Here is a 17239-nt window from a genome sequence, read left to right as displayed (position 1 = left end):
AGGAGATTACTAAGAAGTAAATAGCGTTTATTAAGACCTCCATTAGAAAATGTCAGACTTTTAACACTACTCCAGGATAGAAGATGGAAAACGGGGATGAGGGAGTAACCACAACCTCAGCAGCAGATAGCGCACAGATTCAGAGCTCGGCTTGGCCCGTTAAACCCGTCATTCCTAGAGCTCACAGCAGGAGAGGAAGGACATTTGCTCTAAGCGGTTTGAGGAAGCTGGGCTTCTGAATTCTGTGCACATCCCAACACTCAGATGTCCTGGGGCGTCTCTCCAGAGAAGTATCAACCGTGATTCCAACTGTACAAGAGATGCACACTTGGAAACCTTGTAGTTGTGAGTAACATATTTATACCTATCTTAGTGGGCTTCAGAGAAACAACACGTTATGTATAATAAAAATGGAGAATTAATAGTTTTTCCAGGTATAAATGTACATCTGAAATTTCAAAATAAATAATAGTTCTAAGGGAAGATTGGCCTGTATTTCAAAATAAAATAATGCTGAAAAGTCCTTACAATGAATTTTACATTTGCTTTCATTTTTATTGTTAAGTACAACTATGAACACCAAGTCACACGGGCTTAAGCTTTTCTTCCCAGTTTGGGGGAGCCACCACGACAGCGAGTCTCAGGAAGGCATGCTCTTGGATGTCCTGCTCGCTCCCCATCCCAAGCATGCTCTCTGTTTCTGCCTGGCCCCCCACCATTTTCACTTTGAGGTTCTAAAAAAAGACACAGTATAGAAAGGTCTCAAAATGACCCGTCAACACAAAACTAAGGCAACATTAGGCTGTTAAAGCATCGGATCTTTGGCAAGGATGGTCCTCCATTCTCGCCTGCTCTCCAGCAGTCAGGGTCTTTATAGATCTGTTTTTTCTTCATAACGACACCAGCATGCAGCCCGCTGGCTGTCCAGGTATGGCTTGCAGCCTAAATGGATGACGCTGTCAAAGAGGAGCTCCACCGTTGTCTCACATGCTGCAGAGTAAAGATGTGTCGTCACCACTGGGCAGGTGTCAGGCATCACTCAGCTCCCTCCTCTATCACCTGCCAGAGCACACGGCCACACATATGGCAGCAGGCACAAAAACATGCAGCAGGTCAATGTGTGTGTGTGTGCATGTGTGTGTACGTGCATGCACTCAGTTTTGACTATTCAAATAATTTTTTATAGATACATAATCTTTATGAAACACAAATTGTGTCATCAGTGTTAAGTTTCCTTTTAGCTTAAAGATGCAATGACAATAAAGATGTCTGACAACCACCATGCTTACATGGCAGGAAGTAATCTGTTGCTGCAGAGTGAGGCTGCACCCTTGGTTTTCATTAACATCAGGGCTCAAGATATGGCTCAGTGCACAAAGGCACCTGCTGCAAGCATGATGCTCTGAATTCCACCCCCCCCTGGTGAAGGAGAGAACCATCCTACACACACACACACACACACACACACACACACACACACACAAGCTACATCCTGTAACCGCTGCTTGTGTGTTGTGGTATGCACACACATACAAACATAATTAAAACAAGCCCCCCCCCCCAAAAGAAAAAAGAAAAAGAAAACCTTTGGAAACCTCATGGCATCACTATGACCGGTGGCTTCTAAGAACTGGTCGCATGTCATTACAGATGCTCATGCTAAATGGAACCCATTCTCTTTCTTTGACCAATTCTAAATTTGGGCTTTGGGATGGATGCTCATGGGAATCAAAAGTAGTTACTCCTGGTAGGCTTTTTAAAAATTAAAACTAAACAAAGGTTATCAACTTATTTCTCCTATTCTAAAGAACTCCAGACATACTACCTTGGTTCACAGAGCTGAACCAAAAAATAGCTTCCAGCAACCAAGATGCTTTTTTCAAATATTCACATTAAGGAACAATCTTACTCTAAAACCCATCCTTTCCAAGTTCTCCAAAACACTGCGCCATTACAGCGCACCGTCATCTCTGGAGAACAGCACCTGGCCGTTCTTCTGTGTCTAGTTTACCTAAGAAGACAAGAAATCCATCCGGCTGTGCCTCAGGTGGCGACTGTAGCCATAAGCACCCTGGTGGGTGTAAGCAGTGACCCCTGGCTCATCTGAGGCGAGCTCCTCCTGGTCAGGGCTTCCTGGGTGTCAGAGTCAGAGCTGCAGCATGAGGCCGTCTGGAGCAGTCAACAGACAGAGCACAGGCTCCAGAGTGAGAGAGTGACCTGAGACAAGTTGCCTTCCTCACTTCCCTTCCCTGAGAGACACTGGGATCCCATCTGGCACTCGGGGCTTTTGTTAGCATCAAAAGAAAACTTTATTATCTAGCACAGTATTTTAAGGAAAATGCAAAAAAAAAAAAATGTTAGTTTTCTTTCCTGGCTTTATCTTTGCCACTTATCTTCTAACTTTAGTCTTTGCTTCATAGAAGAAAAAGTCTTATACATACTCATACTGACTAGTGACTTATATTTCCACAGAGATCTCAGTTCCGCTATGACACGGTTAACTGGCAGTTGGGGCTCCAGTGACTTAGCTTTTGTGAATCATCACCTGCTCTAGGGTGGGACTTTCAGTACAACCGGTACTTTCCAGCCATCATCCATATTCTGTAAGATGTGCCTGTAAATTTACCAGCTCACCAAGCTGGCCCTGGATGGCATCATTTCTATTACCATTGCCCTTGTCACACACCGTAACTGTAGAGTGAGTCCCCATTGCTGGGGTTGTAGGACATGATGAAATCAGGCTGACAGCAGTCTGAGGCTTCTTCCCCGTGCCAGAAGGCGATAGCTTGCTGGGGAACTATTGTCACTGATTTCTGCTTGGCTGTGCCTCTTGGTGTTAATGCCATCAACATGCCATGCAAGACGTGCCCATGGTGCACTATGGGACACTTGTTATGGGGAGAGCCAACTACTTTCTGGTCAGACTTAAGGCCTGTTACATGCGAGGGTACCAATGCTTAGTATTTAAGACATGGCAAAGCCCTGGGGAAACTGCAGGCTGTACTTGGGAGAGTGTAGTGACTGTTTTGTTAAACTGCCAATTAAATGTTCGTTCTTGTTTATTCCCACATATTTTTGCTGCTGTCTGCTTCCGTCTTGGAGAAAGGCTCATTTTACAGTGAGTACTGCTTACTGTTGAGTCTCAGAGTCTCATAGCTGGCCAAACACTGAGGATAAGTCTCTGCTGTCATGGCAAAGAGACTCGTTGCTCAGAAATAGTCAGGTGTGTGTACGTACTTACACATATACACTCACATTCACCTCTCCAAGGCTCAGGGAATATCAAAAAAAAAAGAGGAAAAAAGAATAGAAAGAACGTAAGCACTAAAAAAGGGTGGAGTGTAGTAGAAGCCATTTCCTCTGACCAGACCATCCTCATGGAGAGAGGCCACTGTAGTGACCCACAGAATGCACTGGCATTAAAGTCATGACCATAAATAAGCAAAACAATATAGTGTTAGCCAGGTCTGAGGTCACAGGAGAGGGGCTGTCAGTGTCCCCTCCCTGAGGCTCCAGCCACCTTTCCCATGTGCTTCCCGGCTGCTCTTGTGCTAAGGTTGTACGTGTGCACAGGTGGGCAGGAGGCTGGGGCTTCTGGTGGTTGGAAATGCTCAGTCCAGGGAGTGGCAAGATTAGGAGGTGTGGCCTTATTGAAATAGGTGTGGCCCGGTTGGAGGAAGTATGTCACTGTGGGGCAGGCATTGAGACCCTCCTCCTAGCTGCCTGGAAGTCACTCTTCTCCTGTTTGCCTTAGGAACAAGATGTAGAAGAGCTCGTCTCCTTCTCCAGCACCAGGTCGGCCTAAACACTACCTTGCTTTCCTTGCTTCCTGCTATGATGACAATGGACTGAATCTCTGAACCTGTAAGCCAGCCCCAATTAAATGTTGTACTGGCTAGTTTTGTGTCAACTTGACACAGCTGGAGTTATCACAGAGAAAGGAGCTTCAGATGAGGAAATGCCTCCATGAGATACAACTGTAAGACATTTTCTCAATTAGTGATCAAGTGGGAAAGGCCCCTTGTGGGTGGTGCCATCTCTGGGCTGGTAGTCTTGGGTTCTATAAGAAAGCAGGCTGAGTAAGCCAGGGGAGGCAAGCTAGTAAAGAACATCCCTTCATGGCCTCTGCATCAGCTTCTGCTTCCTGACCTGCTTGAGTTCCAGTCCTGACTTCTTTCAGTGATGAACAGCAATGTAGAAATATAAGCTGAATAAACCCTTTCCTCCCCAACTTGCTTCTTGGTCATGATGTTTGTGCAGGAATAGAAACCCTGACTAAGACAAATGATGTCTGTTTTAAGAGTTTCCTTGGCCATGGTGTCTCTTCACAGCACTGGAAACCCTAACTAAGGCAGGGCTCTAATGAAGCAACCTCCTCAAGTCCTTGTCACCCATGCCAGAGTGGAACCTGAGGTGATGTAGCTGATTCTGCGTTGCTTGAGCTCCTGTAGGCTCCTCGATGACCTCACTGGTGCTGGACTTTGATGTGATTGTTTCTTTGGGCTGTTACTGGTGCTCAATCTAGTATGAACATCACTTCTTTACACATCCCCAGGAAAAGCCAAGCAACGTGCAGCCTCCTGATCTGGGGTTAGAGGCACATGAGCCATCAACGTAGCAGCTGCACTACACGCTAAAAGTCACTGGTGCTACAACTGTCTGTCTATACGAATATCTATGTTCCTCTAAGAATTATCTGTTGAAGTCTTAACCTCCAAGGTAAAGAAATTAGGGTAGGAAGGACTCTGGGAAATAACTGGGTCACCGGGGCAGTGCCCTCATGAACGGGATAAGTCACATTAAAAACGGTATAACTTCCAGACATAGCTCAACAGTGAAGGGCTTGTCTAACACTCAAGACACTTCTGTAATCCTCAGTACTGCAACACAACAGAAGTGCAGACAAAACGGAATCCCAGAGACCTGCCTAGTCCTTTCCCCATGTCTCATGATACAGCTCGAAGGTGTGGTCTATAAACCAAGCAGAGAAACTTGCCAGATGATGGCTATTTCTGCCTTCAGCATGTAACCCCTACCTCCTGAAGTATTTGTCGTCTATAACCAACCTCAGCTTGTTACACTTTACTACAGCATCCCAAGCGGACTATGACAGCTTGCTTCCAGGCTTCGGCATTTAGTTTCTGAACGAGTAGCTCTACATATCTAAGGGAGATGAATTCTTCCCTTCTCTGCCTCAGATTCTCCTTCGGAACACTTTGCTTTTGTGGCCGTGTATAATTTTAGATTACAAAGATGGTCAGCCCGCTCCTCCCTGCAGGCAAGCGGCACAGCTGGATCATGCCAGTGAATGCCTGTGAGAAGCACACCTTCTCTCCTGATGTGTTCGCTGCACTATTAGAAGCCATCCGAGCCCAGCCAGCAGGCCACCCTTACCCTGGACGTTCTGAGATAGTCCGAGCGTCTTCTGCACGTCTCTGCAGATCTTGGAGAGGCAGTACTGGAACTCCTCGTCACAGTCGTTCTTGCTTTTCCCGCAGGTCTCGTAGCATCTGTCGTGCTGGTTGCAGCACTTGGTCAGGGAAGGGATACCTATGTTCAGCTGTGAGATGCAGTGGGTAGATTGCTGTCAGTAAGATGCAAAGCTCCTGGCATAAGTGACACATTCAAATGGACTCCATAGAAGTAAATGACAACTGCTGTAGACAATCCCCAAACCCACAGCTGCCTATAAATGTTTCCTGTGTTAGAATCTTCCTGTTCTTCTACCGATTCCCAGCCATGTAACTGTGTTAGCCATACCCACTCCTCAATTTTGCAGTGTTAAAGTTATGGCAGTAACTTTCACAACTTTTTAACTATCTGAAAACACAATGCACAACTGGCTTTCTTTTTTGCTTTATTTAATTAATCATGTGTGTGTGTGTGTGTGTGTGTGTGTGTGTGTGTGTGTGTGTAATAGCGGCCACAGGAAGGCAGCCAGAGGAAGGTGTCTTCCTCTATTGCTGTCAGCCTCACTACCCTGAGACAAAGTTTCTCACTGAGCCTGAAGACCACTGTTTTGGCTACACGGATTATCTAGAGAGCTCTGAGGCTCTGCCTGTCTCCATCCCCCAACACTAGGGTCACAGATAAATGCAGCCATGCCTGGCTTGTATGTGGACATTGGGGACTCAAACTCAAGGGCTCATGCCTACACAAAAGCACTCCTACCCACTGAGCCATCCCTTTAGCCACCAAAGCATAGTTTGACAAATAACAAGCCTAAGAACATTAAAAGAAATCTCTAGGACTTTTATGATCTTTGGATTTTCAAATTATTTTATGACCCTTCCTCCAAATAAATGTGCTTTCTGTGAAATGCTGCAGGAAATTCATAAACAATTATAATTCAAATGGTGGTTTGTCTTTTAACTTTAAATATTTTTCCATTTTCAAGAGATACCATTACTTTGAATCTATAACTTAGCTTTAGTTGTTTTAATTAACTCACACAAGCCTGGTGGGCAGGAACTGTCTGTATAAACCCCCCTCCGCCTGTGGCTCCTGGCTTGTCTGTCTACCCAAGAACAACTGCTGCGATCACCACACTGTGCCTCACTCAGCCCTGGATCAAACAGAAAACCAGCCTCACCCACTTTTCCCCTCCCTAGCCAGTATTACTTTGTACTTTAAAAGTTCAAGTTATGTTTGCGATAAGTAGAAAATATCATTTATGTGATACTTTACAAAATAAAACTTAAGTCATTATTTTAAACCCATTTAATATTGTTTAGTTGTTAAATGTGCTTTATCAGAAAACAATAATAAATGCAATCATTCTAATAAAGATATTTGTGAGCCTGAGGAAACATTACTAAAAATATTAGACTAACAGTCACAAAGCTTATCAAAGGGGAAAAAAATATTTACATGAACGCCAAACAGTGGCGAGCCACAGCCATTTGGTGGAGATGGTTTATATCCATAGCGTGGAACAGGCTTCGATCCTATATAAAATACAAATGATGTCATAATTAGTTTTTTTAAAAATGAAAGAAATAATATACATATATGTAAAGGTATGCAACATGCTTGAGTAGCCCTGAAGATGTTTAATATTTATTGGACAAAACATAAAGAATTAATTTATTTTGTGTATTTATTTTGCTGAGCACTAGAGTGCTTGATCATGGGGTTATTTTCAGTTTGTGCAGAATGCAGGACACACACAAATGTGCAGCGCATACACAGATGTGAAGCATTCATGAAGTCTTCACAATGTATTAACATACACTGTCAGAACAGGCCAAAGCTTATCCTGGACCTCAGAGGATTGCAAGGGTGCACACGATACTGCATCACACGTATGAGAGAGCAGCCCTGCCTCCTGCACATCCAATGCTGGAGTCTCGCAGGTGAAAACCTGCTAGGCACGCGCTGTGTCCTCAGAAAGCTCAATACCCACCAACCAGGAGGCGTTAGCTAAAGCCTAGCCTAAGAAAGCTAAGGTTACGCAATAACTATCTAACACTTTTAAGACACCGCAGGGCAAGGTAGGACCAGAGAGTCTGCCTCCATTCCCTGCAGCCAACTCTCTCAGGAATGCAGCGAATAAAGAAAGTCTCTTCATGGCACACCCAGGTCATGGCATTCTGTGAGAATCACCCGAGCAGAAGAACACTCACACTTCAGCAAGGCTTTTCCTGGTGATACTTGTGACCAGCATGGTTTCTAACACACCATGCTATTAGTCTGCCTACTTCGTTTACTGTTTGGTTCTCCGTAGTGAAATGTAAACTGAGACACGCCTTTCTCTGTTGCACATGCCCCTGCCTAGTGTGGCTTCTACCCGTAGTTCCATTTTCGATGAATGCTGTTGACAAATGGTCAGATCAATGGGCACTGGGCAGACATAGAAGGTTGCTCCCTATGACATCTGTCACATGTGTTACAAATAAACACTACCACTGTTTACTCTTCCATCTTTGGAGTTTCCTGGGCCTTCATTTACTGACCTACAAACAATGACCACTTCTAGAGTGTTACAGTGTTTTAAAATGTGGCAGCCAGGGCCCATCCAGACCATCCAGATGGCTTAGCTGGTCAAGCATCTGTTACCAAGTCTAGCTACCAGAGTTCAACTCCACCCCCAACCCACATGATAAAGAGAACCAGTTCCCGAGAATTGTCCTCTCGACTCCCCCACCCCCACCCATATACATACATCATATACACATGAATAAATAAACTATAAAACTTAATCATTAAATATGATGATTGAGGCAACAGAAGATTCATTTTAACACAGTTCATGGAAGCTGTATGTCAGGGCTAAACTATCAAATGGCAGCAAGAAAAAAAAAAAGGACTTCCTAACATGGAGCTTTTAAAATATCTACTCCTAGCTGGGTGTGGTGTTACAGGCCTTTAATCTCAGCACTCAGGAGACAGAGGCAGATAGATCTGAGTTCAAGTCCAGCCTCATCGACATTGTGAGTTCCAGGACAGTCAGGGCTACACAGAAAGACCCTGTCTCAAAAAATATAAATATAAATATAAATATAAATATAAATATAAATATATACCTACATATAGAATTTCAGCATTTCCGCATTTCTGTTATTAAGTTTTTAGACTTATTACAGGATTGTTGAGTTCTATTTTGTCAGAGTTACTTCATCATCTGCCACTGTTTAATAAGCTTTACATCTAGAGCTATCTGCCCAGTATGACCTGGAATCATACACTTGAGCACAGATATTAATCTGAACGGAGGCAAGCAGCACCTTGCTGTAGATGAGTCCCCTCTAGCAGCAGGCATGGTGTTAACCCAGCCTTTGGGAGCCCACTCGGCCAGCTGTGACTCTGTTTAAGTGAAGTGTTAGCTAGCTTACTGTTCTCACAGGACTGTCATGAGAAATACACATTTTTGTCTATAGTTTAAAGCCCTGAGTAAGAAGGCAGATGCCTTAGTTTATTGTTTGTTTGTTTGTGTGTTTTGTGGTGCTGGGGAATGACTAAACTCAGGGCCTTGCAATGTGAGGGCAGACCTCTAGCACTAGGCTACACCCCTAGCCCAGGCTGATTCCTGTTGCTAATATCACAAGGACAAAGCCAGCTTTTTTGGTTTATTTGGGCTCATACTTCGGATCCAAAGTCCAGGAGTTGAATCTGGCTGTGGCTTTCTCGCTGGCTTCATCCTCTCAAAGATCAAAGCGTCACGTGAGTAGAGACCAGCGTGAGAGAAAGCAGCCAAACTGGCTTTCCTGCAAACTCAGTCACAAGATAACCCTATTGATCCATGAAGTAGACACATTTCAGACAATGATCAATTCATGAGGGCAGAGTCCTCTGCACCTCCTGAAGGTTGCACCTCTTAGTACTGCATCTTTTAATGGAGATGAAGCTTCAGTTTTGGAGGGGAGAAGCCATACTCAAACCATAGCAGGAAGAAAGGCTAAACTGGCAAAGCGTTCTTGGGAAACTCTCAGTTCCTTACGCATTAGTATAAAGCTGTCTCTTGAGCCGGTTTAAACAGAGAGTGATTTCAAACAATCACAAACCTCTAGTTCAGCGGTCCTCAAACTGTGCGCCTCGACTCCTTTGGGGCTGACTGGCTTTTCCACGGGGGTCACACATCAGGTAGTCTTCATATCAGACATTCACATTATGATGCATAACAGTGGCAAAATTACAAAAAACCCCTTATGGTTGGGGTCATCCCAACCTGAGGAACTGCATTAAAGAGTCGCAGCATTAGGAAGGTCAAGAACTATGGCTCTAGGGATGCTCACAAATCAACGAGCCAGACCATTAATCGTCTTTTTAAAAGCACTACAAATACACTATCGCGTGTTCAAACCTGGAACGAGGGTATGTACTATATATAGTGTTTCAGGTTAGCAATTGTTTTAAATTCAGAACCATATCACCTGAAAACCCGTCAGGAAGCTGGTGGACATTATTATTATTATTATTATTATTATTTTAAAACGACAGCTTGCCCAGTGTTTCTGCTCGCTCGATGACAGGCACATTCCCCTTCCCACCTACAAGTCTGCAGACTTCTGGCGCCATTCATATCCAAACGTTATCACCCCCAGACAGCTGATACAAAGCAAGGAGGTGTGTGCGCTTCTAATAGCCGCTTATCTGTCTGGGTTTTTTTTTTTCTTTTTAAAACTAGGAATGTATTTCTTTTCCTGTTCATACAACAGCTCTTCCATCTTCCCTCCCCTTTGTACCTGATCTCTCTTCATTTCCAAGCTGTAGATATGCTCCCTGGCATCGTGACTGGAGTAACAGTGCCATAACGTAGGGATGAGAGCATCCACCACAGGCACAGACACTTTCTTCATAGGAGATACTGCTAAGCAAATGAAGTCAGAAAAAGATACCAAGTAACCATGGGCACCATGGAGACGCAGAGGACTGGGGGCAAATACGGTAGAGAAAGTCCACAGGTAAAAGGAGAGAGTGAAGATGTAGAGCAGCCATGAGGCGTGCACGTGTGTCCTGCAGAGGGAGGGTGGTGACACTGAGTAACAAAGATCTGCCCCTTAACTGGGCTGTCTGGTCTGGCCTCAGTGGGAGAGAATGTGCCTAGTCCTGCAGTGAGTTGAGGTGTCAAGCTGGGTTGGTAGCCAGAGGGAACCTCACCCTTCTTAAAGATGAAGGGGAGGGAGGGCTGGGGAGGGGCCAAGTGACGGGGGTGGGGGATGTACTGGGAGGAGGGGGGACTGTGAGTGGGATGTAAAGCGATAAATACATAAATTAATAGGGAAAACAAGATCCAGCCCTACCTTTTATGAAACACTGGAAAGAATGTTGAAATAAACGCTGGTAACGGACTCCCTACCATCGCACTGCAAGGGGCATGGGCTGGTAGGTTTTATCAGTTTGGGGTTCCTTTAGAACAACCAACTGATGTCTCTCCTCTCAAACTCCTCCAAGCTCGCCCCATGTAGAAAGAGCATCTTCCCTTCTGACACCAAGCTTGGCTGTTTTTCTAATGGTTATGAACCACATTAGCAAGACTCTATGAGGACTGTTTTGTCTCCCTTCCCTAGAAGATGCCTAGCACACAGTGAGCGCCCAAGAAATTACTAGGTATGAGAAAAACGAGAAATACTCTGCCAAAATTAAGATGTTCTCTTTCGATAGAATGAGCAAATAAACCCACCACGAACAGCAGAAGTAACTGCTTTGCTGAAACAGCTCAGGGTTTTAAAGTTCTAAACTCACCTTTATACTGAAATATCATCTCCAGGCTGGCTCCTCAGGCAAAAGCTCTTGCCCTACAAACCTGAAAACCTGAGTTTGGGCCCCAGATTCCGCAGTGAAAAAAGAGAACTACTTCCCAAAAGCTGTCCACTGACCAACCACACATGCAGGCCACGGCATGGCCATGTGTACTTTCCCCCTCTTCGTCTCTCTGCCCCCACCCTAATAAAACTAAATACATGGACGCACACTCAATAAGTAAGATTAACCTTAAAACATAATTACTTAGAAGAAATCATATATAAAGCTGCTTATTTAAGAAAAAATGTTAAAGTTTTAATGTCCAGCGTCTCTTAACAGCACGTATAACAATATTTTAAATAATGTTAGTACATAATTTGGCACCTGAATAAGTATTTATTTTATAAGTGTTTGTGTGTTTTGCCTGCACGTACGTATGTTCGCCACATTCGTAAATACTCAGCTGATTCAGGTGCCAAATTATGTACTGACATTATTTAAAATATTGTTATACGTTATACGTGGTGTTTAAGTGGTGTTAAGAGACGCTCAACATTAAAACTTTTAACATTTCTGCTATTACCAGCCTTTACCAAGCAAACAGGAGCTCATTTGGAAGAAACACAATTAGGAGTCAAACCACAATATCATGATGTGCTGTGGTCACAGCACATAAGAACCACTGACAAAAGTGGCTGGCTTCTTAGTGTCTTCTCCTCTCGCTCTGCAGTCAAAACCTAAGCATTTGCAGGAATTGAGACACGGTTATTATCCTCTTTCCCCTCCCTCTCCCCTTCAAACTGAGTTTTTCTGAATTTGATATAAATACTCTCAAAGGTATTTATATCAAATACTCTGTCATTTCACCTGGAAGAACATGCAGCAGGTGAGACTCTCAGAGGGTGGCGGCAGTGTCATGCAAAGATCTTACCACTGTGTATGTAGGGCATCAACTAGTGGTACCACTAAACTTAACACTTGAGACTTAACCCATTCATCTCCATGTGGCTCTGAGAATAACTGTTTCCCTTAGACCAGTGGTTCTCAACCTTCCTAATGCTGTGACCCTTCATGCTGTGGTGACCCCCAACCATAAAATTATTTTCGTTGCTACTTCATAACTGTACTTTTGCTACTGTTGTGAACTGTAATGTGAATATCTGATAGGCAGGATATCTGATATGTGACCCCTGTGGGGTTGAGACCCACAGGTTGAGAACCTCTGCTCTAGGTCATTCATTTCCTGTTTTCCTCAGATGTCCCAGCATCTTCATTCTTAGGATTTCTAGAAGCTGATGGCTTCCTTCCCTCTTCACTGAAAAATAGTTAATCAAAACCCACCCACCTAACGCCGGTGCCCACATCCTACCTCTACCCTAGTAACAGGGTGTGCTACCTGCTCCTGGCCAGCCCCTCCCTTTGCACACTTAGAAACTACACTTCTCAGGTACGAAAGGACACGACTCCAGTATCCCCTCCTCCTATCACCTCCACTACCGACTCTGCCTTAGTGACAATTACTGACAAAATCTTCATTCATTCACGTCATACGTCAAATCCAACCATCTCTCATCACCCCAACTCCTGCCAACTCAACGCAAAATCAGTGCCACCTTTCTGTCTGGACTCCTAAGATTTATTTATTTACTTATTTATATAAGTACACTGTAGCTGTCTCCAGAGATTGATTGATTGATTGATTGATTTATGAGTACACTGTAGCTGTCTCCAGACCCAACAGAAGAGGGCATCCCACTACAGACAGGATTATAGATGGTTGTGAGCCACCAAGTCATTGCTGGGAATTGAACTCAGGGCCTCTGAAAGATCAGTCAGTGCTCTTAACCACTGAGCCACCTCTCCAGCCCTTGTCTGGGCTCTTGAACACAGCAGCCTGGCTCCATTCTGGCTACCCTACTTCCACTAATGCTCAATTCTCAATATAGCACTTAGACCCTCCTGCTAACACATACATCACTAGAGGAAGGAACAACTTATTCAGAATTCTAAAAACACTTCAGAACCTACTTTCTTCTATTTTTCAACAGAAATGAAAATCGTGTCTCACTTCCTTTCCTTTGAGATCAGGGAGGAAGGAAGCGAAGCTGGCCCAGGTGAGTAATGATGACGGTTATGCCACGATAACCTGAGTTCAAATCCCTAGCACCCAGATAAAGAGCTGAGGAAGATGAGTGTGTGCTTATAACCCCAGTGTTGGGAGGCAAGAGAGACAGGCAGATCCCAGGAGCTCAGTGGCCAGCCAGATCAGTGAGCTTTCGCTTTCTTAAGGGAGTAATATAGAGAACAGAAGAAAAAGTCACTCAGCATTCTCTCTTGGCCTCTGTATGTGTACATATGGGCCCATCAACCAAACACCCACACCCACATGCATGCCTCTCTCACCAGACAGACAGACAGACAGAGAGAGAGAGAGAGAGAGAGAGAGAGAGAGAGCTGGCTAAATGCCAAACATAAAATGTGTTCCCATAAAAATTTCTGGAAGCCAGGCAGTGGTGGCGCATGCCTTTAGTCCTAGCACTTGGGAGGCAGAGGCAGGTGGATTTCTGAGTTAGAGGTCAGCCTGATCTACAGAGTGAGTTCCAGGACAGCCAGGGCTACGCAGAGAAACCCTGTCTCGGAAAACCAAAAACCAAAACAAAAAAACAAAACAAATTAAAAAAAAAAAAAACCCTTCAGGGAGGGGCTGGAGAGATGGCTCAGTGGTTAAGAGCACTGACTGCTCTTCCAGAAGTCCTGAGTTCAATTCCCAGCAGCCACATGGTGGCTCACAACCATCTGTAATAGGTTAAGATGCCCCCTTCTGGTGTGTCTGAAGACAGCTACAGTGTACACGTATGCATACAATAAATAATTCTTTTTAAAAAAGCCAAAACTTCAGATAACTCTCATTAAGGCATCTTTTCCCATCAGAGGAAAGATGACCCAAAGGGAACAAGTACCCAGAACACCAGGCTCAGGGAAGGGAGGTTATAGGAAGTGCAGACATTTGTTGCCTTCAGCAGCTCTTGCCTTCCCCAGGAGATTGGTAACAAAGAGTAGCAAGTGAAGGGAGGTTTGAAACCTTCTCATGGGAACAACATAGCTCTGAGATGTTCTCAGTGTTAACAACTCTACAGCTGGTGCTCACAAGCTGTCTATAAAGACTGCACATTTCAAGTCACCCTTGTGTCTGTAAATAACAGCTGCATCTTTCCACTGCCACAGGCAGAAACCCTCAGTCACCCTGACTGGCTTCCTGTGAGCCCGTGCGTGCCCTCAGGAAATGTGTCCTCACTGTTCCGTGCTGGGACATTCTTTCCCTGATTACCACAGAGCACTCCTCTTACTTCCAATCCTGAGACCTTCTTCTTCTTCTGTCCCGGAACAGCCTACAGGAAAGGCAAATGGCTCCCAGTACTTCCCAGGACCACTGTGGTAGTCTTTCATTTCTTGTGTCTAGATGCGCTGGCTGCTTCTCTGCATCAGAACACAAGCTCCAGGGACAGGGATCTTATCTACCACTGCAGAATCACCCCACCTTCCAACGGCTGGCACACGATTGACACACCGTCAAGACTAATGTTTGCATAATGGTCAGGAATGAAGTTAGAACTTGTGCCTCCAGGGTCCCCAATGAAGGAACTACAGGAAGGACCCAAGGGGCTGAAGGGGTTTTGCAGCCCCATAGGAGGAACAACAATATGAACCAACCAGTACCCTCAGAGCTCCCAGGGACTAAACCACCAGCCAAAGAAAACACATGGTGGGACTCGTGTCTCCAGCTGCATATGTAGCAGAGGATGGCCTAGTTGGTCATCAATGGGAGGAGAGGCCCTTGGTCCTGTGAAGGCTCGATGCCCCAGTGTAGGGGAAGGCCTGGACCAGGAAGCAGGAGTAGATGGGTTAGGGAGAGGAGGGAGGGGATAGGGGGTTTTGGGAGGGGAAACTAGGAAAGGGGATAACATTTAAAATGTAAATAAAGAAAATATCTAATAAAAAAAATAGAACTTGTGCCTTAGCAAAGTTATCATTTACTCCTTGTTACCCACGACACCCCACTAATACAGCTCACAAAAACAAAATATTGTACAGGAAGAAAATATTCTTTTTGGTGTGTATCGGTGGAAGGTTTTAGGCCTAAGTTTTGGAGGCAAATGGAGATCCCTAGAATGAATTCAATGGAATGTTCTTTATATTATCATAAAGATGGAGGCTATCTGTAGACTTATAAGCTGCAGGGACGTCACAGGTTTACAGGAGAGACTTTTTTAAAATTAAGTTTACCAACTCTGCAATCAGGGTTTCTCACTAAAGTCATGAATTTCCCTATTATTTTCAGCTGGTAGCCTTGGCTAATCTCATAAGAAGCTTGATTTTACAAGTTCTATATCCTAACATTCTGAATTGCCAAACAGAAGCCTCATCCCACCCCTCAAAACACACACACACACACACACACACACACACACACACACACACACACACACAGAATGCTTTAAAATAAAACAAAACACTAAAACAACAAAAAACCCTCACTCAAATCACTGCCTTAAGTGCTGATTTTATGACTATTCACGCTGCCATGAAACAAGTTCTCAGATTCAAACAGAATGTTTAAAAACAATGAAAGGAATGAGCAGACAAACTCTAATATTGACAGAGAATAAGGAAGAGAGGCCAGTGATACCCAAGAAAGCTACAAGGCGGACAAGATGGCTTGTGTCTGTCATCCAAAACCTGGGTGGCCAAGGAACAGGAGTTTAAGGTCAGTCTCAGCTACATACCAACTTCAATGCCAGCATGGGCTACCTGAGACCCTGTCTCAAAAATCAAATCAAGACAAAACTGCAAGTCTTAGATTGTTTTCCAGAAGTTAGGGAACTTTTTCAATGCAGTATACCTCCCTCAAAAACCAAGTACATCAGAAATCTATACAAAAGCCACAATTTATTTTACCTAGCTTTGCAGGTAAACAAACAAAATGGCACTTAACACCAACTGATGGCTTTTAAATTGTCGTTTGGCTTTCTATGTTTAGCTGAACCAATTACATGATGTGTGTGCGCGCGCCTGTGCATGACCGCACGTGCTAAACTCAGTCTGTCCCACTTCCCTCCCACCTTTCCCGCCCCCCACCCCCACCCCGCCCCGTACATCAGAAAGTTCTTAGGCAACTTTGTGCAATGGCGGGGAGAGAGGGCGAGAAGCTCAGATGCAAAGGAGAGCAGAGTGCAGAGCGCGCACTCAGGTGACCTCTCACATTTGTTCCCAGCTTGCTCAATCCCAAGGACAGCACGCTCCAAGCGCTGCTCATTCTTTCCACACCCGAGGACGCAGTCAATGCCTGTCTGGCGTCTGTTCCCCTAATCCCCCTGTCCCGCACTCGTCCTTCCATCCCGCTTCCCTGTCCCCGCCCCCCTGCTCCGCAAGTGTCCCCCGCCCCACAACCTGCCCCACACGTACCCCTCCATCTTCTAGCCCCCCACTTGTGCCCCATCCACCTGCTCCACACTTGTTCATCTACCTGTTCCACACTCCACACACACACATCCCCCTGCCTGGCACCAGTCCCTTTATTTTCTCGCTTCATACCCGTCCCCATCCACTTGCCTGGCTCGGATTCTCGCATTTCCCCCCAACCCCCCAGCCTCCGGGGACTGTCCCGCCTCCAACCCCCTGCCACCCCGCGCCCCCTTGTCGCGGCTCACCGTCGCTGCACTTGTACTGGCAGAGCCCGTCCTCCCCGCCCAGCAGGTCCAGCGCGGCGTTGAGGTACGTGTCTATCTTGTGGATGCCGTTGCGGATGGTCTTGAGGGTGGCCCTCCAGTCGGTGGTCTGGTCCTGTTCCTGCCCACGCGCAGTGGCCAGCAGCAGGAGGAGGAGGAGCGCGGGGCTCCGGGCGGGCGCGGGCCGCGGAGTCACCATCTGCGGGGCCGGCGCGGCGGGGCTGGGCAGCGGCGCGCGCTCCGGCTCCGGCTCAGGCCCCCGGCCTCCTCCGCGCTCGCGAGCTCGCGCCCCGTCACTGAGCTGCGCCGAACGGTGGGCCCGCCCGGGC

General features: G+C 45.6%; 1 protein-coding gene across 4 annotated transcripts; it reads right to left on the bottom strand.

Annotated features, from left to right (window-relative positions):
• Positions 1-2: 2 nt before the first annotated feature.
• Positions 3-17222, bottom strand: Pla2g12a (phospholipase A2, group XIIA). Of its 4 annotated transcripts, NR_104611.1 has the most exons (5): positions 16893-17222; positions 6871-6947; positions 5395-5560; positions 2012-2169; positions 3-990 (listed from the first exon to the last, which is right to left on the bottom strand). NR_104611.1 is itself a non-coding variant. In NM_001286948.1 (4 exons), exons 1-4 carry the CDS (start codon positions 17107-17109, stop codon positions 1040-1042), a joined length of 480 nt encoding a protein of 159 aa, NP_001273877.1. In that variant the 5' UTR covers positions 17110-17222; the 3' UTR covers positions 3-1039. The 4 variants fall into 4 exon arrangements, 3 of the variants coding, with proteins under 3 accessions (NP_001273877.1, NP_075685.2, NP_904359.1); NM_001286948.1 differs by lacking the exon at positions 2012-2169 and having other exon boundaries at positions 3-1059; NM_023196.4 differs by lacking the exon at positions 2012-2169.
• Between the last annotated feature and the right edge of the window lie 17 nt (positions 17223-17239).

This window comes from Mus musculus, chromosome 3 (genome assembly GCF_000001635.26).
Source record: "Mus musculus strain C57BL/6J chromosome 3, GRCm38.p6 C57BL/6J".
NCBI classification, from domain to species: Eukaryota; Metazoa; Chordata; class Mammalia; order Rodentia; family Muridae; genus Mus; species Mus musculus.
Note: the sequence above shows the minus strand (reverse complement) of the source record. Positions and strands in the feature narration are given on the sequence as shown.